The sequence below is a fragment of the Nansenia antarctica genome (assembly GCF_963989245.1).
Source record: "Nansenia antarctica genome assembly, chromosome: 12".
Taxonomy (NCBI): domain Eukaryota; kingdom Metazoa; phylum Chordata; class Actinopteri; order Argentiniformes; family Microstomatidae; genus Nansenia; species Nansenia antarctica.
This window is the reverse complement of record NC_137682.1, coordinates 26,826,721-26,848,150: the sequence shown is the minus strand read 5'-3', so window position 1 is coordinate 26,848,150 and position 21,430 is coordinate 26,826,721. Positions and strand designations below refer to the sequence as shown.

Sequence of the window (21,430 nt, the reverse complement as noted above, 5' to 3'; positions counted from 1 at the left end):
CATGGAGAGTTTAAAATCATCTTTGCGTACACCCAGTTTATTGTAGAACGCACGGATGTGCTCTACACCATAACGCCCTGAGTGGGGTGGTAGATTGTTAACTAATTTAGTGGCTATGGTTGTAAAGAAAGTGTTTAAGCACTTAGCCACATCCAGCTTGTCTGTAAAGAGAGAATCTCCAGATTTTATGCTGATGTTTGTAGACCTGGTTTTGAGTTTTTGACTGCAACCTAGTTGGCTATTAAGTAGCTTCCAAAGGTCACGTGGTTTGTTTAAGTTTTCTTCGATTTTGTTATCGAGGTATTTTTTCTTAGCAGATTTGGTCATGGTAATTACCTGATTGCATAGTTTGTTGCATAGTTTTTTAATTTTCACAAAGTGGGTTTTGAGATCTTCGTTTAAGTGTTTCACTAATTTTGATTTGCATTTTTGAACTTCAGAGCATTTTAGGTCTCTGACTTTCATAGCATTTAGAATGTCCGAATTCATCCATGGTTCCGATCGGGCTTTAACCCTGGTGGTTCTCATGGGGGCTATACTGTCAATAATATTTAGGAATTTGGTTTTGAAACCTAGCCATGCCTCCTCAACCTGTGTGCTTTTTAGTTCATCTAACCAGTCTTGATTCTCCAGTTTATGGTTTAAGGCCTCACTAGAATAGGATTTAAGGGATCTAGTGGTTACAGTTTTATGACCGCCAGCCTTGGGTTTATGCTTTTTACGAGTGCAAAAGATCATGTAATGATCACTTAGCCCACATACAATAACCCCACTCTTGGAGATTTTGGACTCATCCGATGTTAGAATGAGATCTATGGTGGTTTGAGTAGAAATACACACCCTAGTGGGTTTGGTAATTTGTTGGCGGAGACCATGTAATTCAGAAAACCTAGTGAAGGATTTGAAGACGGATGCTTCATTTCTGAGCATGTCCGTGTTCCAATCCCCAATAAGAATCTTTTCCACACAGTCAACGTCATCCAAGCACCCCTCAAGAGTACCATCCCCCCTCAACTCGAGTGCTGCTTATACTGTAATAATATAATGGTCTTATTCTTATCAGGTGGTCTTATTCTTATATGGCTGCTCACTCCCTTTGCGAACTCCCAGACACCGGAAAGAATCCAGTATAATTTAGTGCGTGGCCGGGCAAGATCCGTTGTGGAACGCACTAGGCATGTTGAAGGGGAGATAGACAGCTCCGGAGGGATATAAAGGAAGACTGAAATACAATCATAAACATCAGTTCCTTTTAAATCTTGAATTAAACTCATTTTCTCGGCTGATAACAACATCGTTAATTTTATTACGAGCCACTTGCATGAATTACAGTAGGCAGTGCGGCTCACATGCCTGTAATAACTCTGCATTACCAGTAGGTAATGTGCGTACGCAAGGTCAATACTCGACGTAGAGCTACGATCGTTTCCACGGTCAAATTGACTCACGTTGAAATTGTATAAATCACTACGTTGATGTGGTTTTCTACGTACGACACGGGTAAGACCTGAGTACTTTCTATAAATGAGGCCCCATGCCCCCCTTTTATTAGATTTAGAATTGCTCCCTAAAAGTGGAAAACGTTCAAATTGGAGATTAAATACTGGGTTATTATCATTGAATACATTTTGTGATTTTATTTCTGAGAAAAATAAGCTTTTTGTTCAAAATAACAAATCTGATTCGACTTCCCCTTCCCTCCTGTGGGAGACACAGAAGCAGTAATTCGAGGAGAAATTATCTCTTATAGTGCCAAGGAATGTAAGCAACGAAAGCAGAAACAAATTGAGCTGACAGAGGCAATTTTGAAAATTGACAGACAGCATCATCTCCTAGTCCCACTCTTCAGACAGAGAGACTCAAACTCCAAACTGAATTCGATCTTATCTCTACTAACAAAGCGGAACTCCTTCTGAGACGCACAAAGAGTACCTATTACGAATATGGCGACAAGGCCAGCCGGCTGCTGGCATTGTAACTAAAGCATCAATCTGCCTCTCGTTTCATTACACACATTCGCACACCCTAGTTACAGATCCAAATGAGATAAACAATGTTTTCGCCACATACTATTCTAATCTTTACAAATCAGAGGCCCCAGCTGACGATACCTTAATGAACAAATTCTTAGATAATTTGGACTTCCCCATAATTAATGATAAACAACTAAAAATAACCTAGATAATCCACTTAGTTTAGAAGAGGTTACAAGCAGTCTCAAAATGATGCAGAATGGCAAGGCACCGGGGCCAGACGGCTTCCCAGTTGATTTTTTAAAGAAATTCTCTGATCAGCCGTTTGGACCCCTGTCTACCAAAAATTACTTCGGGTGACCAAACCGGCTGCATCAGGGGTAGGCAGTTGTCCTCAAATATTCGTCGCCTACTTAATATTATATTTTCTAAGTCTGACACACAAGATGCTGAAATGGTAATCTCTATGGACGCAGAAAAAGCTTTCGACCGGGTGGGATGGGGTTATTTATTTTCAGCTCTTAACAGGTTCGGTTTTGGTCAAAAATACATTTCATGGATTCAATTGTTATATAGTGCTCCTACTGCTAGTGTCACTACCAGGGGCGGCGCTAGGGGGTGGCTACTGGGGCTCAAGCCCCGGATGTTTTCTGAAAAGCCCCGAATGTTTTACTTAAAAAAAAAAAAAAAAAAAAAAAAAAAAAAAATCTCGTGAGTAACGTGCAGTACCGGAGTCCAACAGAGAGGCAGCAGCTGCGCGACATTAGCCTGCGTACTGGGTAGCCTACCCTGCCCTGAAGAAGAAGTGATCTCAATCAGTGCCTGACTTGCAAAATTGTAAGGATGGATATCCCAAAGTTGTTTCAACAAAACAAGCGCCTTGTTGCAGCAGCAGTATCAGCAGCTGACAACAATGACATCACCAGCAGTAATGACATAGATGATGTTTCAGGTTTGTGAATCTTATTAGAAAGGTGACTGACTCACTGACACTACTTTTCCGGTTTGCTAATGCTAGCTGGCTATCATAACATAACGTTATGTTATAATGAAAATGAAACATAGCAAGGTACTGTTACGGTACATGGTAAGAAATCAAACAAAGGATAATACTTATACAAATAAAGTGAATAACAGGCTGATAGTCTTTGATATCTGTACTCTGGTTGACTGAGTAACAAGTGAAAAAGAATGATGTAACGTTAATGTTACAGCTAGTAAACATGGAGTAACCACATTAAGTATGCCCTTATGGTAGTATGTATGTATACAGAACATGACTCAAATCTATCCTAAGATGTAACGCTAACTAACTAAGTTTGTTTAATGTCCCAGGGGGGATTTGATTTCACAGTACTATACACAGGCCAACAATACATGTAATATATCGTCATATAACACAGGACAAGACTCTAAATACAATATAAGTGGTGAGCACAGAGACTGCCCTGATATAATAACTATAGCCATCTCTTTTATCCACTTTTTTATCGTGATCTCGCTGTTTTTTTATATACCGTATATGGCTGGCTCAGTGTTGTTGTCTGTCCTTTATGTTGTGTTGTTATGTGTTGTTTTTAGTGGAGTGGCGTGGCAGAATGAATTTCCCCACGGGGATAAATAAAGTATCATTGAATTGAATTGAATTGATACATACTGTAACATAACTAGCCTCAGCCCATCAATTATGTAATTCTATACAAATATAAATGATGGTGACTGACAGGGGGAGCTACCAGTGGTGTAGTCTAGTTTTTTCTAGTGGGTATACTGTGATTTTGCCCTCCCAGTCAGAGCGACACCTGTCCCGTAGCGACACCCCATACGCACCACCACACTCACTTATGCATACAGTATGCATCTACACCAGTGTTTGCTGCCTTGGGGGGGGGGGGGGGGGTGGCATGGACTGTACTTGTACATCAAGCTGCCTCACGCTACAGAAACAGGAGATAGGCTCCTGCCCCCTAAGGGCCGTTAGGCTCGAGAACCATCGGTTCTCAAGGCTACTTACGTGGTCTTGACTACATGTCCACTTTCTCACCTGGTTCTTGCTCTCTCTCTCTCTGGTGTGCCGACACCATCCTGCTCTCTCTCCTTCTCTCCCTCTCTATCCTCCTCTCTCCCTCTTTTGCTGTCACCCAAAAGGCAAATATAACAACCAGAGTATTTATAATTTAATAAGAGGTATACATTGAATTCATATAAAATCATAACATCATTCTAATTGAATATTGGGTTGCTGTGGGCAATAGAGTCAGATACTGTCTTTAATTACTCTCTCACCTGTAAGAAAATCGTATGTCCAACTACAAAAAACAGACATTTCCAATGAGTGAGGGTTTGTTCCAATGCTTCAATCCACTGTCCATGTACTGTAAATATGCCATTATGGTATTACCATAAAGCCCAATTCTAGCAGAATAAGAAAGATTGTATATCTACTTTAAGTAAAATAATAAAGTGCCTCCAGTTAGCTCTTTAGCTGGCATGTGTGCAGCAGACTAGCTCATCTAATCACCTCTGAGCTAGCTAGCTAGCTTGCTAGTTCTTTGACACTATTATTCACACCATGAAACTATAATCAGACACTTGAATGAATGAATGAATGAATGAATTAATGAATGAATGAATGAATCGTCTTTATTGTCATTGCTACAGTACAGGTACCAAACAACGAAATTTAGGAGGGGTGGCTCCCCTGGTGTTAGGAAAGGGGAAAAAACACTTTAAAAAAAATCACAAGAAGGGAAGGAGCTGGTTTACATAAATAAAGGCTATGTACACTATCCACTATACTATACTGTACAGATAGACGACTAGGGTTGTCATATTGCACAATAGTGTTATTGCACATTTATTTAAAGTGTCGCAGTTTGCAGGCTTGAAATGTACATATTTGTGCCTCAGCACTACACCTGATTTTTTCAGTCCAGCTGGCTGGCGAAATGAGGGAGTGCTTCGCCAACCAATCAACCAATTGCCCTGCCTCCCCCTACCATCCTAGGTTTCGCAAATTCGCGGCCCGCCCACCCCAAGGCTCTGTAGGGGAAATACTGAGACTAGCATTCTGAACGACTGGTTATGTGATAACAAACATGTCAGAAAGTTCGAAGTAAGTGCTTCGTAACACAGGTCTACGGGGTGAATTTTATGAATGAAAGTGAAAGTTCTGTCACAAAACGCCGTTACGTATCCTCGCGCATTTTCTAGTGGGTATACGCAAATCCTTGGCCTTTCCTAGTGGGTATACGGCGTAGTCCTGCGTATCACGTAGACTACACCACTGGGAGCTACGTGTGCTGACCTCCCTCTGTGCCCAGAACCACCACAATTAGTTTGCTTCATTAAAGGGTGTGAATGTATATGTGTTCTCCAGTGCCTTTTGTCTGCTTTAAGGTGGTGGTAAGTTGAAGGTTGAAGGCAAAATTTTCCGGCGCGCTCCGCGCGCACATTATATTCTCCCTCTGGGCTAAGCCCCGGATCTCCTACGATCCTAAATCCGCCCCTGGTCACTACTAACTCCACTCAATCCCAATTTTTCTCATTGCAACGCCGCTGCCGCCAAGGTTGTCCCCTTTTGCCTTTACTGTTTTTGATTGCAATCGAGCCGCTTGCCACCGTTCTTAGAAGCTCACCGGTTTTTAACGGTATCTATAGAAATGGGGTTGAGCACAGGGTTGAGCTGTATGCGGATGATTCATTACTTTATGTCACAAACCCTACTGCCTGCATCAATGGCATAGACGTTTCACAAACATTTGGTTCCTTTTCAGGTTACAAATTGAACATCAGTAAAAGCGAATGCTTCCCCCTTAATCCTGCGGCTAAATTGATCCCAGCTCAAAGACTACCTTTCCACCTGGCCTCCTCCAATTTCCGGTACCAGGGCATTAATATCTCGCACAATTTCCCTTCACTTTATAAACCTAATATTTTGAGGTTGGTGAAGGAGGTTAAATCTGACTTACAGCGCTCCCTCTGTCACTTATAGGTAGAATCAGTTCAATCAAAATGAATGTGCTTCCCATATTCTTATTCCTCTTTCAATGCTTACCATTATTCCTCCCCAAATCTTTTTTTAAGGAATTAGATAAGACTATATCCTCTTTTATTTGGGCAGGAAAGACCCTAAGGGTAAAATATTCTGTCCTACAAAGAACCAAAGAAGATGGTGGTCTTGCACTACCTAATCTCCTGGCATACTACTGGGCGGCCAATATTCCAAAAAATTCACACTTGGTACAATTCACCCACTACAGATTGGTGTCAGATGGAGGCGCGCTCCTCTGGCATTGTCTCCCTATCAGCTTTGAGTTGCGCCACGCTAAATTCATACCCTGCTAAACATACTGTATATCTCATCCAATTAGCACTGTAAAGATTTGGAGGCAGTTTAGCCACTTTAAAATTGATTCCCTTTCCCCACTAAAGCCCATCTGTAACAACCCTATTTTTCTTCCTTCATCTCTTGACCCAGTCTTTTCTTTGTGGAGGGAGAGGTTTGGTCTACTTCAAACAACTTTTTGTTGATAAAGTTTTTGCCTCCTTCCAAATTCTCACCTATTTAGATATTTTCAAATCTGACCCTAACCCTAACCCTAACCGTAACCACTTGGGAAAAAGAGCTTGGTATTACCTTTTCACCTGAATGGTGGCAGGGGGCCCTGGACAGAATCAACTCTACTTCATCCTGCGCCAGATTGAGACTGATACAGTTTAAGGTCCTACACAGATCACACCTAAGCTAAACTCAACATTGTATGACACTAGTGGTGTATGCGATAGGTGTTCTCTCTCTCCGGCCACCCATACACGCATGTTCTTTTCCTGTTCAAAGCTGGATCCTTTTTGGTCCTCTTTTTATGAGACTCTCTCGAAGGCCTTCAATAAGCCGATAGTTCCTAGCCCTTTAATTTCTATTTTTGGTGTTTTTGAGGAATTTTCAATTTTCTCCACTACCAGGGAGAACGATGTTATAGCTTTGCTTCACTTGTAGCCCGCAGGCATATTTTACTGCATTGGAAGGACCAAAAGCCTCCATCTTCTAACTCTTGGTTGAAGGACTTAATGTCCTTTTTATGTTTAGAGAAGATCAAATATAATATAAGGGGCTGCACTAATAAGTTCAACAAAACTTGAGACCCTATTCTTTCTTTTGTTAATGCAATTCCTTCTTTAGGTGATTAGATTATTCTTATTATAAGTCTTATTACTTATTTTACAAAGCACACAGTTGACTAGGAGGGCCGAAAGCTGCAGTAGGCCCGGATCAAGCAGGTCAGCCCTGATGGATTAAAAAATAAAAATAATGTAAGCAGGTACAACATTTTAGAAATTCGCTAGCTGCTGATTGATCTCTCATCGAGCCAACTGGGGGCTGATAGATGGAAGTGCAGTCGACCGTCTGACCAAGGTCAGCCAAACCACAATTTCTCTCAAATAAACAGCCTGCTGAGATAAAATGCTGATTAAAGGCATCACTTATCTCAATTTTCTCTGTAATGGGGCAAGAGTCTGACAAAACGCCTTTAGGTAGGGAGGAAGAAGAATTTCCACACTTCAGGCGTTAATTGTTTTCCAAAATGTTGTAGGATCACCAGTCAGAACAGGGGGGTCATGGGGGAGCCTAGGCGGTGGGCATGGATGGGGTAGCCACTTCCAGGCGGACAGCGCAGCTGGGGCCTGGGGGGAAGCATCAGTCTCCTGGGAGGCTTGGTGGCACCGGTAGGAGTTGTGGGTGCTGCTGGGGCCAGGACCGCCGTTGTCAGGCTGGGAGATAAATCCGAAGGGTCGTCAGAGGCCGATGGAGCTGGAGCGTCATGATCACATGATCAAGAAGGTCAGAACAGTTTGACAGCTCCACCAGGTCGTCCCCGATGTGGGGAAAGCTGGGGAGATGCCTGCCTGGTTGTCTTCTTGTTACCTGCGTACCGTATTTTCCGGACTATAAGTCGCACCCGAGTATAAGTCGCAGCAGGCCAAAAATGGGCCATGAAGAGGAAAAAACCACATATAAGTCGCACTGGACTATAAGTCGCATGGTTCAAGGGAACGGGCTTGGCGGAATCAGCGGGGAAAGAAGACCCTGTTGAGCTTGACTCTAGTCTGGCACTGTGAAGAGACATGAGAGGATTTGTAAGCCCAGGAAGGACATCATTCACGTTGAAACTTCTTCTGAAAGGTTAAGGAATACTTGTATTATCGAGTGTAAAGTCCGCTAGCTAGCGCGGGGCTAACAACATGGCGTCGCGGAGGAAAAATGAAACTTTGAACAGCCTCTAAAAGGTAATAAATGACTTTAATATCGTTTCTAACGTCCATAACATTGTGTATAAGGTCCATAACATCATGTTTAATGTCCACATTGTCGTGTTTAATGTCCACATTGTCGAGTATAATGGCTATTCTATCGCGTATGAAGCGCTACCGGAAGTAGCAAAATGCTACTCGCGGGTACAACATTGCAACGTTAAACAGCCTCTGGAAGGAATAAATGACTTTAATATCGTTTCTAACGTCCATAACATTGTGTATAAGGTCCATAACATCATGTTTAATGTCCACATTGTCGTGTTTAATGTCCACATTGTCGAGTATAATGGCTATTCTATCGCGTATGAAGCGCTACCGGAAGTAGCAAAATGCTACTCGCGGGTACAACATTGCAACGTTAAACAGCCTCTGGAAGGAATAAATGACTTTAATATCGTTTCTAACGTCCATAACATTGTGTATAAGGTCCATAACATCATGTTTAATGTCCACATTGTCGTGTTTAATGTCCACATTGTCAAGTATAATGGCTATTCTATCGTGTATGAGGCGCTAGCGGATTTACTCCTTGGTTCATGTCAGTCAGAGATTACCGTATGTCAGTTCATGTCAGTCAGAGATTATGAATTATTGATATATAAGTCGCACCTGACTATAAGTCGCAGGACCAGCCAAAGTATGAAAAAAACCGCGACTTATAGTCCGGAAAATACGGTAATAGTAATGAGAAGGCACCCAGGCTGAAAATTCCCCCTACAGCAATGGCCGAGCTATAGGAGGTATGCTGTCTCAGCTGGTCCTGAACGGCAATGATACAATCGTCTCTCCCTTTCATCTGGCTGAAACAAGTCCAGCATTAGGATCCACAGTCAGAAAGCACGTCCAAAACACAATCCTCAGCAGCAGAACATACAGCAAAGAGAGAGCGGAGACAAGTGGAAGTCCCAGAGTCAATAATAGGGCTTTCACTCCTCCATGGCTCCGAAATGTCACAACAAGATGGCAACTACTTCACTGGAAATGGGGAAATCTGAAATAAACACTATTTTGTTTTTGTTTACTGGAATAGAAATAGCCACAAAGTTCGTGTCTGCGCATGTGCTGTTTGTTTACATTTTGTTGAACTTCGTGGCCATTTCTAATCTACTATAGAATAGCTACAACTACAGAGTAGCTGCCTAGTAAGAGAATGTGTAGAAAGTGTGTTTAAAAAAAACAAAACTAAATAGTGTTTATTTCAGATACTGTAGTGGAAGATATCGTCCTCATTTCCAGTGAAGTAGCCGCCATCTTGATGGTTCCGCTTAAATTGGTATGAACGTGGGCTGGTTCGCCAGATTGCACCGAGGTTCGGAGGTTCCAGAACGGGAACTGGCACGGAGCCTTGGCGGTGTGAAAGCCCTATGAGAGGCAGGGGGCTTTTCTGTGAGGCCCACTGCCAAACTGTGGCGCGGGAACCTTTTCCCGATAGAAGTCTTTGGAAGAAGTGATGACCGGGGTGGGAAGGATCAACAATGATATTTCCTGCTCTCTTACTGGCCCTGGAGAAAAAGGCAATACTATCAGGCAAAAAAATCCTACAAATGTCAATCTTAATAATTCTAACCCAAGTAGCAAGAAAAAAAAAAGGTTTAGAGAGGAAAAATCACCCTTTGTTTTTATTACAGTAATTGTTTCTGTAAAGTAGGCCTGGTGACCCACACACACACACACACACACACACACACACACACACACACACACACACACACACACACACGCACACATTGACAGCCTAGTCATGCTCCTCCATTACAGATTGTGAAACAGATTGTGAAACAGATTGTGAAACACAGCCAGACAAACGATTGGGTAACATTATTTTAGTCTGATGTATCATCCACACGTGTGCACACACACACACACACACTCACTCACACAGACATACTAACCGACACTCACACTCTCACCGAATCAAATCAAATCAAATCAAATGTTATTTGTATAGCGCATTTCTTACAAGATGCAACTCAATGCGCTTCACACAATGAACATCTTCAGTCAATCAGTCAATCAATCAATCAATACTGACAGAGCCGCGAGCAAGCAAAAGTAAAAACCTGTACACTATGTAGCCAGGAAAATTCCCTTGCAGCCCTCTACACATAGAGCGACTACTAGCCAGTTTGCCTACCAGCACCCAGCGGTGGGCCCCCACATCCCCCCCCGGGGAGCCCCCGCCGCCCCACACACCCAGCCCGCCCCACCACCAGCACACCCGGCCCAGCCAAGCAAGCACAGACCAAAGAGGCCCCGCACAAGGACGGCCAAGCAGGTGCCCCGGCGGCGGAACAGACCAGGCACATGGGGCAGCCGGACACTTTATTAGGAACACTATACTAATACTAGGTAGGGCCTCCCTTTGCTCTCAAAACAGCCTAAATTCTTTGTAGCATTGATTGTACGAGATGTTGGAAACATTCCTTTGAGATTCTGGTCCATGAGAGAGCCGCCGTCTAATGATTGCAAGGTTGGCAGATCGGCGGTTCGAGCCCCGGCTGGCCACATGTCGAAGTGTCCTTGGGCAAGACACTGAACCCCAAATAGCTCCCAGTGAGCGGGCCAGCACCTTGCATGGTAGCTTGCCGCCATTGGTGTGTGAATGTGTGTGTGTGAATGGGTGAATGAGAGGCCGTTGTAAAGCGCTTTGGATAAAGGCGCTGTATAAGTGGTCCATTTACCATTACAGTGATGTGTGTGCAGTGATCAGAATGTTGGGTAACGACATGGTCGTCATCTGATCGGTAGGTGGGAAGGGCTGCAAGCCTGTTAGTCATCAGCAATTACAGAATCCCCATTTCTATCCGGATGGTCAGAGAGCGACAGCCTATCTGCGACAGCCTCCTGACACAAAGACGCCTGACAATAAGATGAGGGAGTCTATCTGTGGGAGTCCATCGAGTAAGGCCTGAGAGATTGAGATTGAGATTGAGATTGAGATTGATTGATTGAGGAAGGCCAAAATACTAAGAAAATATGAAGTATCCTTAAACTATTCAATTCATTGTTTGTTTTTCAACTGTAGTTCGGCTGGTGACGTATTCTGCAGACGGTTGTCTCTGACACATTCATGCCTGCCTCCCAGAGTGTTCCTGATATATGGGACAGTTATTTGGGGGGTTTTCTTAATTATGGTGAGCAATCTTTGGTCATCCACAGCGGAAGTCTTCCTTGTGCGTGTGATTAATGAGCTCACCATTGTTTTTGTTTCTTTTTAATGATGTTCCAAACTGCTGATTTTGGCAAGTGTAAGGTTTTGGCTATGTTTCTGACTTTTCTGCCTAATAATGGCTACCTTGACTTTCATTGATGTCTCTTTGGTCCTCATGTTGACAGACGCCAATAGTAAATTCCTGAAGCAAATCCAAAGCCTAGAATCAATACTACATTTGTGAGAGCTCTCTTAAGACTGCACAAATGATGTGAAGGAACACACCTGACTTACCAGAAACACCTGTCAAGCCAATTGTCCCATTACTTTTGGGTGCCCTCAAATAGGGGGACTATGCATAAAAAGTATTGTAATTGCTGAATGGTGAAACCAATCTGAAAAAAGAAAACATTGAATTAAAGCAGAGCATCTTTATCATCATAATAATGATCAAACTTACTTCTTTTTTAAAATTGTAACTTTCTGTTACGTAGTATTTTCTTGAAAAATATGATCAGATATTGTGATCCCATCACTTTTCAGTGATCTCTTACCTGACACTTTTATTTAGAAGAAGTATTATCGTCGTCACATGGCGCTTATTGTTGTTCAGAGAACAACATGGATGGAAGTCTACCCCCCAGCTGACAAATACAACATTCATATTGAACAACCGCAGTTCCTATGACAATGTAGAATTTTAAACTTTGAGTGAGGCTTTAAATGGAAAATGCATATATCAACACACACAGAAACACATTAATTTAACAGATCAGATTTATTTTCTCTTGGAGAGTGAAAGCAGAGGGCAGTGTCGGACTACTTCATACACGAAATAGTGACATAAGGACAAATAGCAGAAACAAGCTAAGTTATGATAGTAAGAAAGTAATCCATTATGTAAAATCTATTCAATCAACATATCAGCAGTTGTTTTTGAGTGTGATTTAAGTTTCATAATACACAGAAAAATAAATCAATTGACAAATGAAAATCAATATCAAATACATTTTTAAAACTAACATACAAAACATTATATACCCTTCTATATATATATATATATATATATATATATATATATATATATATATATATATATATATATATATATATACATGGTTCGAGTTATGTGGGAGCCAATGGGAGCTGAGCTCCCATAGAGATGGTCTGAGACTCTCTGAGCTCCCATGAAGGCAGTAAAATCAAAAATCTGTGGGGGTCGCTAATAATACATTACCACAACTATTATTTGATCAAAATGTCAATGTAATGAATATTATTTAATTTATATTATAAATATTGTAAAATAAACACGTTTTCCAAAAGAGCTACGCGCACCATTAATCTCCTGTGAATGACAGTAGGCCTTTGACTGCCTGCACTTCACCACCAAGACACCATGGGGCGCAGTAGAATATTGTGCAACAGCAAAAGGTTGATTAATCAGCTGTGCGGTAAACCGTTGGAACACACAGTGCACAGCTGATTAATCAATTAAACCAATAGAGTGAGACAGGATATGTTCATATACCAGTTGCCTTTCAGGAAGTAGTGAGATCGTGCACCTAGCCTATTATTGAGAAGCAAACATTCATTCATTAGCTATACAGGAGTATATACATACAGTAGCTACCATGCCGCCCAAAAAAAGGCAATTTTTTGACCCTCTCCCGTTCATCCAATCTTGGATAAAGAAAGAACATCGGACGTCAGCATCATGGGTTCCAGGACCGCGACCGCAGCCTACTGAAAACAGACCAAACAGGTCTATCTTGTCTCCGTAAAGGTAAGGTGGCTTTTACTTTTTACTAACCTAGTGTACATGTATTTTTCGCTCCTTCTGTATAGCAAAAATAACACAATTATTGGCCGAGATACATGTGTGACTATCGCTTTTATAGCTGTTGTTTCATGTGGGGCTGTTGATGTGGTGAAATGAGTAGCCTGCAGCTGTAGCGTCAGGATATGTTGGTATTTGAGGAGGAGGATGAGGATGAGGATGATGTTACGGTACCGGTACCGTTTTTAAAGTATCGATTTGTCACCGGTATCGAATAAAACCCAAACTGTACCCAACCCTAACTATATGTTTACATGCCAACTAATTAGCTAATTCATTTCTGTCATTTAGAGCTGAGGGGAGCAACAGAGAGACGGACAACAGGACAGTAACAGAGAGACAACGGGAGAGGAGAGCAATAGAAACAGAACTGAATGCACTGAACTTTTTTTTTAATTCTTTGCATTATTAACACTGTTGTGTTATTGTGTTATTAAAGTGTTTAAGTGTTTTATGGTAAAGCATTATGAGTGGTGTGTGTGCAGGGTGCTCGTGAGTTGTATATTTTGGGGAGGGGGGAGGCTTGTGTATGGGGGCGGGGGGTCCTCACACAAAGGAGTAGCCTAGGGCCACTGACCACCTTAATGCTACTGCCTATAGCTAATTAAAACTTGTAAGTCCCATCGCTGTGTGGGCATGATTCGCGCGTGCATGAGAACATTTCGCACTGTTATTTTGGAGACCCCCACAGAGATCAGCTTATAACTCGAACCCTGTATATATATATATATATATATATATATATATATATATATAGAAGAGTATGGAGGGCAATATACTGTATATAGAAGAGTATGGAGGGCAATATACTGTAAGTGAACATGATATTCAACTTGCGTATTTATATACAGGTGCAACTCCAAAAAATGTAATATCGTGCAAAAGTTCATTTATTTCAGTAATTCAACTTAAAGGGTTAAACTTAAATATTATATAGACTCATTACATGCAAAGTGAGATATTTCAAGCCTTTATTTGTTATAATGTGGATGATTATGGCTTACAGCTTATGAAAACACCAGCTTATGAAACCCCAGCTTATGAAAACCCCATCTCAGAAAATTAGGCTATGTGCACACCAATACGTTTTTTTGATAAACGTTTTTCGTATATAAAAATATGACCGTCCACACCAGCATGTACGCAATATAAACTATACAATATAAAATATACGCAATATAAACGCTGGCATTGAGCATTCCACACCAGTAGTCGGCGATATAATATTATCCCCATAGCCCCGCTGGCCAATCAGACGCCTCTGTCTCTCAATGTTCTCGATCATTAACTGTGCATTTATCTGTAAACAGGTTAAAAGTCCAGTTAACAGTGAAAGAACTAGAAGCACTTTGTTTACATCCATTTTCCTCGCTTGTGTAGCCTCGAACACCGTTGCCTGTTGTAAACATAGTAGTTACTGGTGCTAGGATATGACGTTGGAGGGAACAGCAAACAGCTGCAGTGCGCATGATCATAGAAATCTACGCGCATGATGACGTGACGAATACAAAAAGCTCCGTCTATCTCGTCCACACGTCAAAAATATACGGCGAATATACAGCGTTTTTAAACATCTTCACTCTGGCAGGCGTTTTTAAACATCTTCGTTTTCAGAGGGCAAAAACTTGTTTGCGTCTGGACGAACCCCCCAAAACGAATATAAAAATCCACGTTTATCAAAAAAACGTATAGGTGTGGACAGGGCCTCAGTCTGGTTCAGTAGAATTCACAATCATGGGGAAGGCTGCTGACCTGACAGTTGTGCAGAAAACCATCATCGACACCCTCCACAAGGAGGGAAAGCCTCAAAAGGTAATTGCGAAAGACGTTGGATGTTCGCAAAGTGCTGTATCAAAGCACATTAATAGAAAGTTAAGTGGAAGGAAAAAGTGTGGAAGAAAAAGGTGCACAAACAACAGGGATGACCGCAGCCTGGAGGGGATTGTCAGGAAAAGGCCATTCAAATGTGTGGGGGAGCTTCACAAGGAGTGGACTGAGGCTGGAGTTAGTGCATCGAGAGCCACCACACACAGCCGGATCCTGGACATGGGCTTCAAATGTAGCATTCCTCTTGTAAAGCCGCTCCTGAACAACAAACAACGTCAGAAGCGTCTGACCTGGGCTAAAGAAAAACTGGTCTGTTGCTCAGTGGTCCAAAGTTCTCTTCTCTGATGAGAGCAAATTTTGCCTCTCATTTGGAAACCAAGGTCCCAGAGTCTGGAGGAAGAATGGAGAGGCACACAACCCAAGACACTTGAAGTCCAGTGTGAAGTTTCCACAGTCTGTGTTGATTTGGGGAGCCATGTCATCTGCTGGTGTTGGTCCACTGTGCTTTATTAAGTCCACAGTCAACGCAGCCGTCTACCAGGACATTTTAGAGCACTTCATGCTTCCTTCAGCAGACAAGCTTTATGGAGATGCTGACTTCATTTTCCAGCAGGACTTGGCACCTGCCCACACTGCCAAAAGTACCAAAACCTGGTTAAATGACCATGGGATTCCTGTGCTTGATTGGCCAGCAAACTCGCCTGACCTGAACCCCATAAAGAACCTTTGGGGCATTGCCAAGAGAAAGATGAGAGACATGAGGCCGAACAATGCAGAAGAGCTGAAGGCCGCTATTGAAGCATCCTGGTCTTCCATAACACCTCAGCAGTGCCACAGGCTGATAGCATCCATGCCACGCCGCATTGAGGCAGTAATTCATGCAAAAGGGGCCCAAACCAAGTACTGAGTACATATGCATGATTATACTTTTCAGAGGGCTGACATTTCTGTATTTAAAATCCTTTTCTTATTGATTTCATGTAATATTCTAATTTTCTGAGATATTTAATTTGGGGTTTTCATAAACTGTAAGCCATAATCATCAAATTTAAATATCTTAAAATATCTCGCTTTGCATGTAATGAGTCTATATAATATCTAAGTTTAACCCTTTAAGTTGAATTACTGAAATAAATGAACTATTTGCATGATATTCAAAATGTTTTAGTTGTACCTGTATATATATACACAATATAAGTTGAATATCATGTTCACTTACAGTATATTGCCCTCAATGCTCAATTTTACATTCAAAAGCATTAATACTTTTGTAAAAATCTGTGATTCTTGGTGAAATCTAATTTCCATAGATACTCTTGTTTCACAATGGATAAAATATCTTCCATATTATTTGTCATCTAAACAATACCATCTCATAGTTGGTCTATAGACAGTAACAGCTTTTTATTCTCCAGAGAGCTCCAAATCCTTACAAGCAATTCTTACAAGCTAATACAATTTTATAAGAAATGCATTAGTTGTAATACACACCACTAATATCCACATATGTGGATACACACATGTATCCTCCTATTGCACTGTAACAGAAGACCTACAGTATTTACACAGCTGCCTGTAAATGTACTCAGCTATGAAGAAACACAAAAAAACAACTAATTTTGGCTTAAGATTCACCCCAGAGGCTTAGAATCTAGGGCAAGATGGCAACGTCAGGGAGAGAGTGTTAGCTTGTTCTAAAACCTACAACATTCATCATGGCATGTTGGAGTAGTGGCTGACTAGCCTCTAATGCAGCAAGGAATTGGACGCTGCTAGTCGCTGCCTTTATAAAATGGTGGCTCACCTTTAGTTCATCTTGGGTTGTGGCTAGAAACACAGTTCGTTTACCTGGTGGGTCACATGACAATTAGGGAGCCATTGGGCTAGTGTAGTGTTTAGTAGGGTAGAAAACCAGCTGTGTATGTGGGTCATGGAGGAGAGGAAGAGAGAAGAGCAGGAGAGGAGTGGAGGAAGAGAAGAGGGGTGGAAGAGGGAAGGCAGAGAGGTGTGATGTAAATAAACAGTGTAAGTAAATGCAGGTCCAAATGCAGGTCCCTCCAGGAAGAGAATGTCAGCTAAAGAAACAAACAGAGGTAACCTGACCCTGTGAGAAAGCCTGTGGTAATGGCTGGTGAGTGTACATTAGTATGGCTGTGGTATACTATTGCATTCAACCACATTAGCCACAATAGCTCACTTAGCCCCATGGACTGGACCTAGAGCCATGGAGCACTGGCCTAGCTAACCTGCTTGTAGAGGCAAACACACATGGCTGCCAGACCAGAGTAATGGAATCAAGGAAAAAGTGAAACCGTCAGGGTTGGAATACCATTTAAATTTAAGGAGATGAATTGAAATTGCACTTCAATCCTTGAAAAAAGTGACATTTGGTTTTAATGGAGATTACAGTTGAATTTGTTTGAATTTTAAATTACCTGCTGAATTGAATGAGTTGGAACCCAAACGTTGGCAGCCATGCTAACCCAATCCCATTTAACCCCTTGCCCCTACCACTTAGCCCTACCCATCAGTTTTGCATGTTCACATGTAGGGGTTGGGTGTCCCGATTTTTATTGGGATGGAGGGGTAGGTTGAAGTGACGGTTCCACTTTTTCCTTGATTCCATGCTACTAAATATGAAATATGGTGGACATACATGGTAGTATTCGTTCAGTGGACCACTGACCAACTACAGTCAGTGGTCTGTAGTTGGGTGGTTGGGTCGTCGGAAATTGTGTGTTTGAGCTAATTCCCCTTACTCTCACAAGGCTAAAGTGATCTCAAGAACAAATGGTATACTTTAACCCGTGTCCTTCTTAGTTTAGGAGCTTAAGTATAAAAGTATACTGTATTCTGTGATAGTAGAGTTTTTAGGGCTCCATTATTTGAAATTGGCAGCTCAACAATGTCATTTTGAATCCCGGTTAACCGGAAAACCGTGGTTATTTTCGTTAACGGTTTCTCGCTTTCAAAAATTGGAAACCGTCCATTACATCCCTACTGTGCAGTCTGAGGTTTGTCAGTTAAGTGCAATTCTGACTGCATAGCTTGATACTTTTTTACTCAGCAAATTAAGAGATTCTAATTCTAATCTTATTCAGAAATGATCAGAACTAAGAGATGTTATAATAAAGTAAAAAAAAAAAAAAAACTATTGTTGCCACCCATTACCTGCCTGTGAAAAGTGTGTGAAAACTTTGAGGCAGAATTTCTCTGTTTGTTGATTTGGGGGGTATCAACATTCAAATATGCATATCTCTTCCTCAACTTGCCCTACTTGTGGACTAAAACACCAGACCCTGTCACATATTGCTAAGTATAGGACAGTGTATTAGATCCTTATAGCTGGGAATAGTAATATCCACAGTGCCGTGGAAGACGTTTATTTTGCTAGGTGGAAGAACCTTAGTTCTACATACTTATGGTCCATATTGGTATTGTGAGTGTATTGTGGTACTGTGTGTGTATTGTGTACTGTTTATTGTGATAATTGTCATCATTGTTGAATATATAATGTCCATATTGTAAGATGCTTGATACATACAGAATATAATCTACTGTATATTGCTTGTTACAGTAAAAAAGTACAAAAAAAGAAAAATCCTTGTTAATTGGTATAGGCAGTGCTGTAAATCTAGGTTCTGTTTTGTTGGATCCTCATTGCTGGGGGATGTACAGGATATATCACTTGGTTATACAATGTAAACTCTTATTGCTCTGTGAGTGGGAGTATTGGGAGCTTACATGCTCATGTGTCACTACAAAGAGCTTAAAGATATCCATTTGGAGATTCACCCCGCAGCTACGGTAAGGATCTCTGGTTTGGTAGGGCAGTGTCTGTGGTACAGGGGTTAGTCCAGGTATGTCAGGGGTGACACTCACAGCAAGGTTTATCATAGGTAGGTGGTGGCCTCACGGTTCTCTCTCTCTCTAGCCTGGGCCATGGCCACGTTGATGCACTGCAGCCACTCCTCTGCATGTTTCTCATCCCGAGCCTTCAGCACGTACGTCTTACTGTCTGTGAAGATCTCAAAGGCCCGAGGCAGACCCCTCTCACGACGTTTCTTAGCAACCACCTAGACACACAGGCCAGGAGTGATGTTCATTTAAAGGTTGATACAAATGGTTCAGAAATGGTCAGTATGGATGGTATGGTAGAAACAGTTATTGTACTGTCACTATGACTAGTTATCATGATCTTTTTACAAGTTGAGCCTACATACTTCGTCTTTTTCACACTGTGTATCTGAGTTTTGTTATGATATGAGCTCATCTTTGTGTTTGTTTTATAGGCGAGCCCCTCAGTGTACGTGGAACCAGAGTCCTCCATACTTGTATATCATCAGTGAAATTCTTCTCAAGTGAAATTCTTCTTAATTCTCTGAGGTGGATAGCATGAAACCAACAGTCAACCAATGGAAGATGATATATGAGCACATCCGTCATTCTATTCTACCAGCCAACCCACCACGCTAACCAGCCCTATACTTTGCCCTCCATAAGTCTTGAGTAAGAAAGAGTAGGCATTTTTTAAATTTGAGCTATAAACTCCAGCAGCAATCCAACAGTTTCGAAACAATGACTATGGGGTCAAAGTAGAGATTCTCAGCTTTAATTCAATGTTGTTGTTGTTGTTTCAGATTAGGTTCACCATTTAGAAGGTGCAATATTTTCTAAACATACTTCATGGCTCAAAAAGTATTGGAAAAATCGTATTATGTCCACATAAAGTATGCATGTTCAATATTCGGTCAACAATACTTTGCATACAATAACTGCATCAGTCTGAGACCCACCAGATGCTGGGTATCTTTTCTGGCGATGCTCTGCCAGGCCTGTAATGTAGCCACCTTCAGTTGTTGATTGTTTGGAGGTATTTCTGCCTCATCATCAGTACAACAACTTTCTGCTTTTTGGCCCTGAAAAACGGACTAGTTGCTATGGCAGTATGTTTGTGATAATTGTGGTACTGTATGATGAAGCTCCATCCAATGAATTTGGAGGCATTTACTTGTACTCTGGATACTTTCTGTTGCTGCCATCAGCAGTTAAATAATTATTTAAGACAAGTGAGCCAGTTCTTGTGGCAGCTACACACGCCCAAACCATACCACGCCCTCCACCACGTTTCACAGATGAGATGGTATGCTGCTGGAAATCTTGGGCAGATCCTTTTTACTCCAAACTTTCCTTTTGCCATCATTCTAGTAGATGACAATATGAATCTTATCTGAGGTCATTTTTACAGACCTCTGCAGGCTTCTTATCAAACTGTAACGTGACCATCCTTTTACAGACCTCTGCAGGCTTCTTATCAAACTGTAACCTGACCATCCTTCCTCCTTTTTGAGGATATCTAATGGTTTGCACCTTGCAGTGAAGCCTCTGTGGTTCAGCTGGTGATGTGTTATGTGGATGGTCGTCTCTGACACGTTCACGTCTGCCTCCTGGAGAGTGTTCCTGAACTGTAAGGCAGTTTCTTTGTAAATGACTTATTATGGTGAGCATCCACTGCCTTTCTTGGCCTCCCAGCCTGTTTGCGATTGCTAAGCTCACCAGTGCTTTCTTTCTTTTTTCATGATGTTACAAACGTGATGATGTTTGAATTGGGTAAGTCCAAGGGCGTGGCTGTTTCTGATATTCTGATATTCCTTTTCATTTTCTGATATTCATTTTCTGATATTCCTGCACCGATATAATAATTATGAATTATTAATTATAATATTTTAGCTGGTAACAGACAAGCTAGTCTGAAATTGTCAGAATGAATGTCAGCCTATTGCCTTTAAATCACTTAAAGTAAATTGATTATGTAAAAGTTAAATAGTAAAAAGTTTTAGGTTGGTCATAATGATAATACTTTGTTTTCATCATTCTCTCTATCTTCCTCACATGCTCAGCAAACACACACACACACACACACACACACACACACACACACACACACACACACACACACACACTCTCTTTCTCTTTAACTCGAATCGAGGACAGTTGCAATGCAGCAGTGTGTTTCTTTTTCATACAAAATAGTGGATATTTATTTCAGATCCTGTAATGGTAGATATTCTCATTCCCAGTGAAGTAGCTGCCATCTTGTTGTGACATTTGTTTATCCCACCCTTTGTCACTTTGATTTGTCCAAATAACTACTATATTAATACATTTGGCCAATGAGACAGAGAGGAGTAGGAATCTGCAAGAGAGTAAGAAAACGGCACAACAGCGTGAAGTGGTATTGGGGTGGATGTATCGTGGTAGTTTTGAGTACTTGAGCATGGTATCGGGTACGAGTACTGGTATCGGTATCGGTGCATCCCTAGT

General features: G+C 41.5%; 1 protein-coding gene across 1 annotated transcript in view; it reads right to left on the bottom strand.

Moving 5' to 3' along the window:
* Positions 1 to 18,999: 18,999 nt before the first annotated feature.
* veph1 (ventricular zone expressed PH domain-containing 1) overlaps positions 19,000 to 21,430 on the bottom strand; it is a gene marked incomplete at both ends in the record, with an annotated part of 105,312 nt that continues 102,881 nt past the window's right edge. Inside the window, one exon of the mRNA XM_080543675.1 lies at positions 19,000 to 19,182. Coding sequence (XP_080399801.1) covers positions 19,000 to 19,182 — 183 coding nt within the window. The remainder of the gene's footprint in view (positions 19,183 to 21,430) is intronic.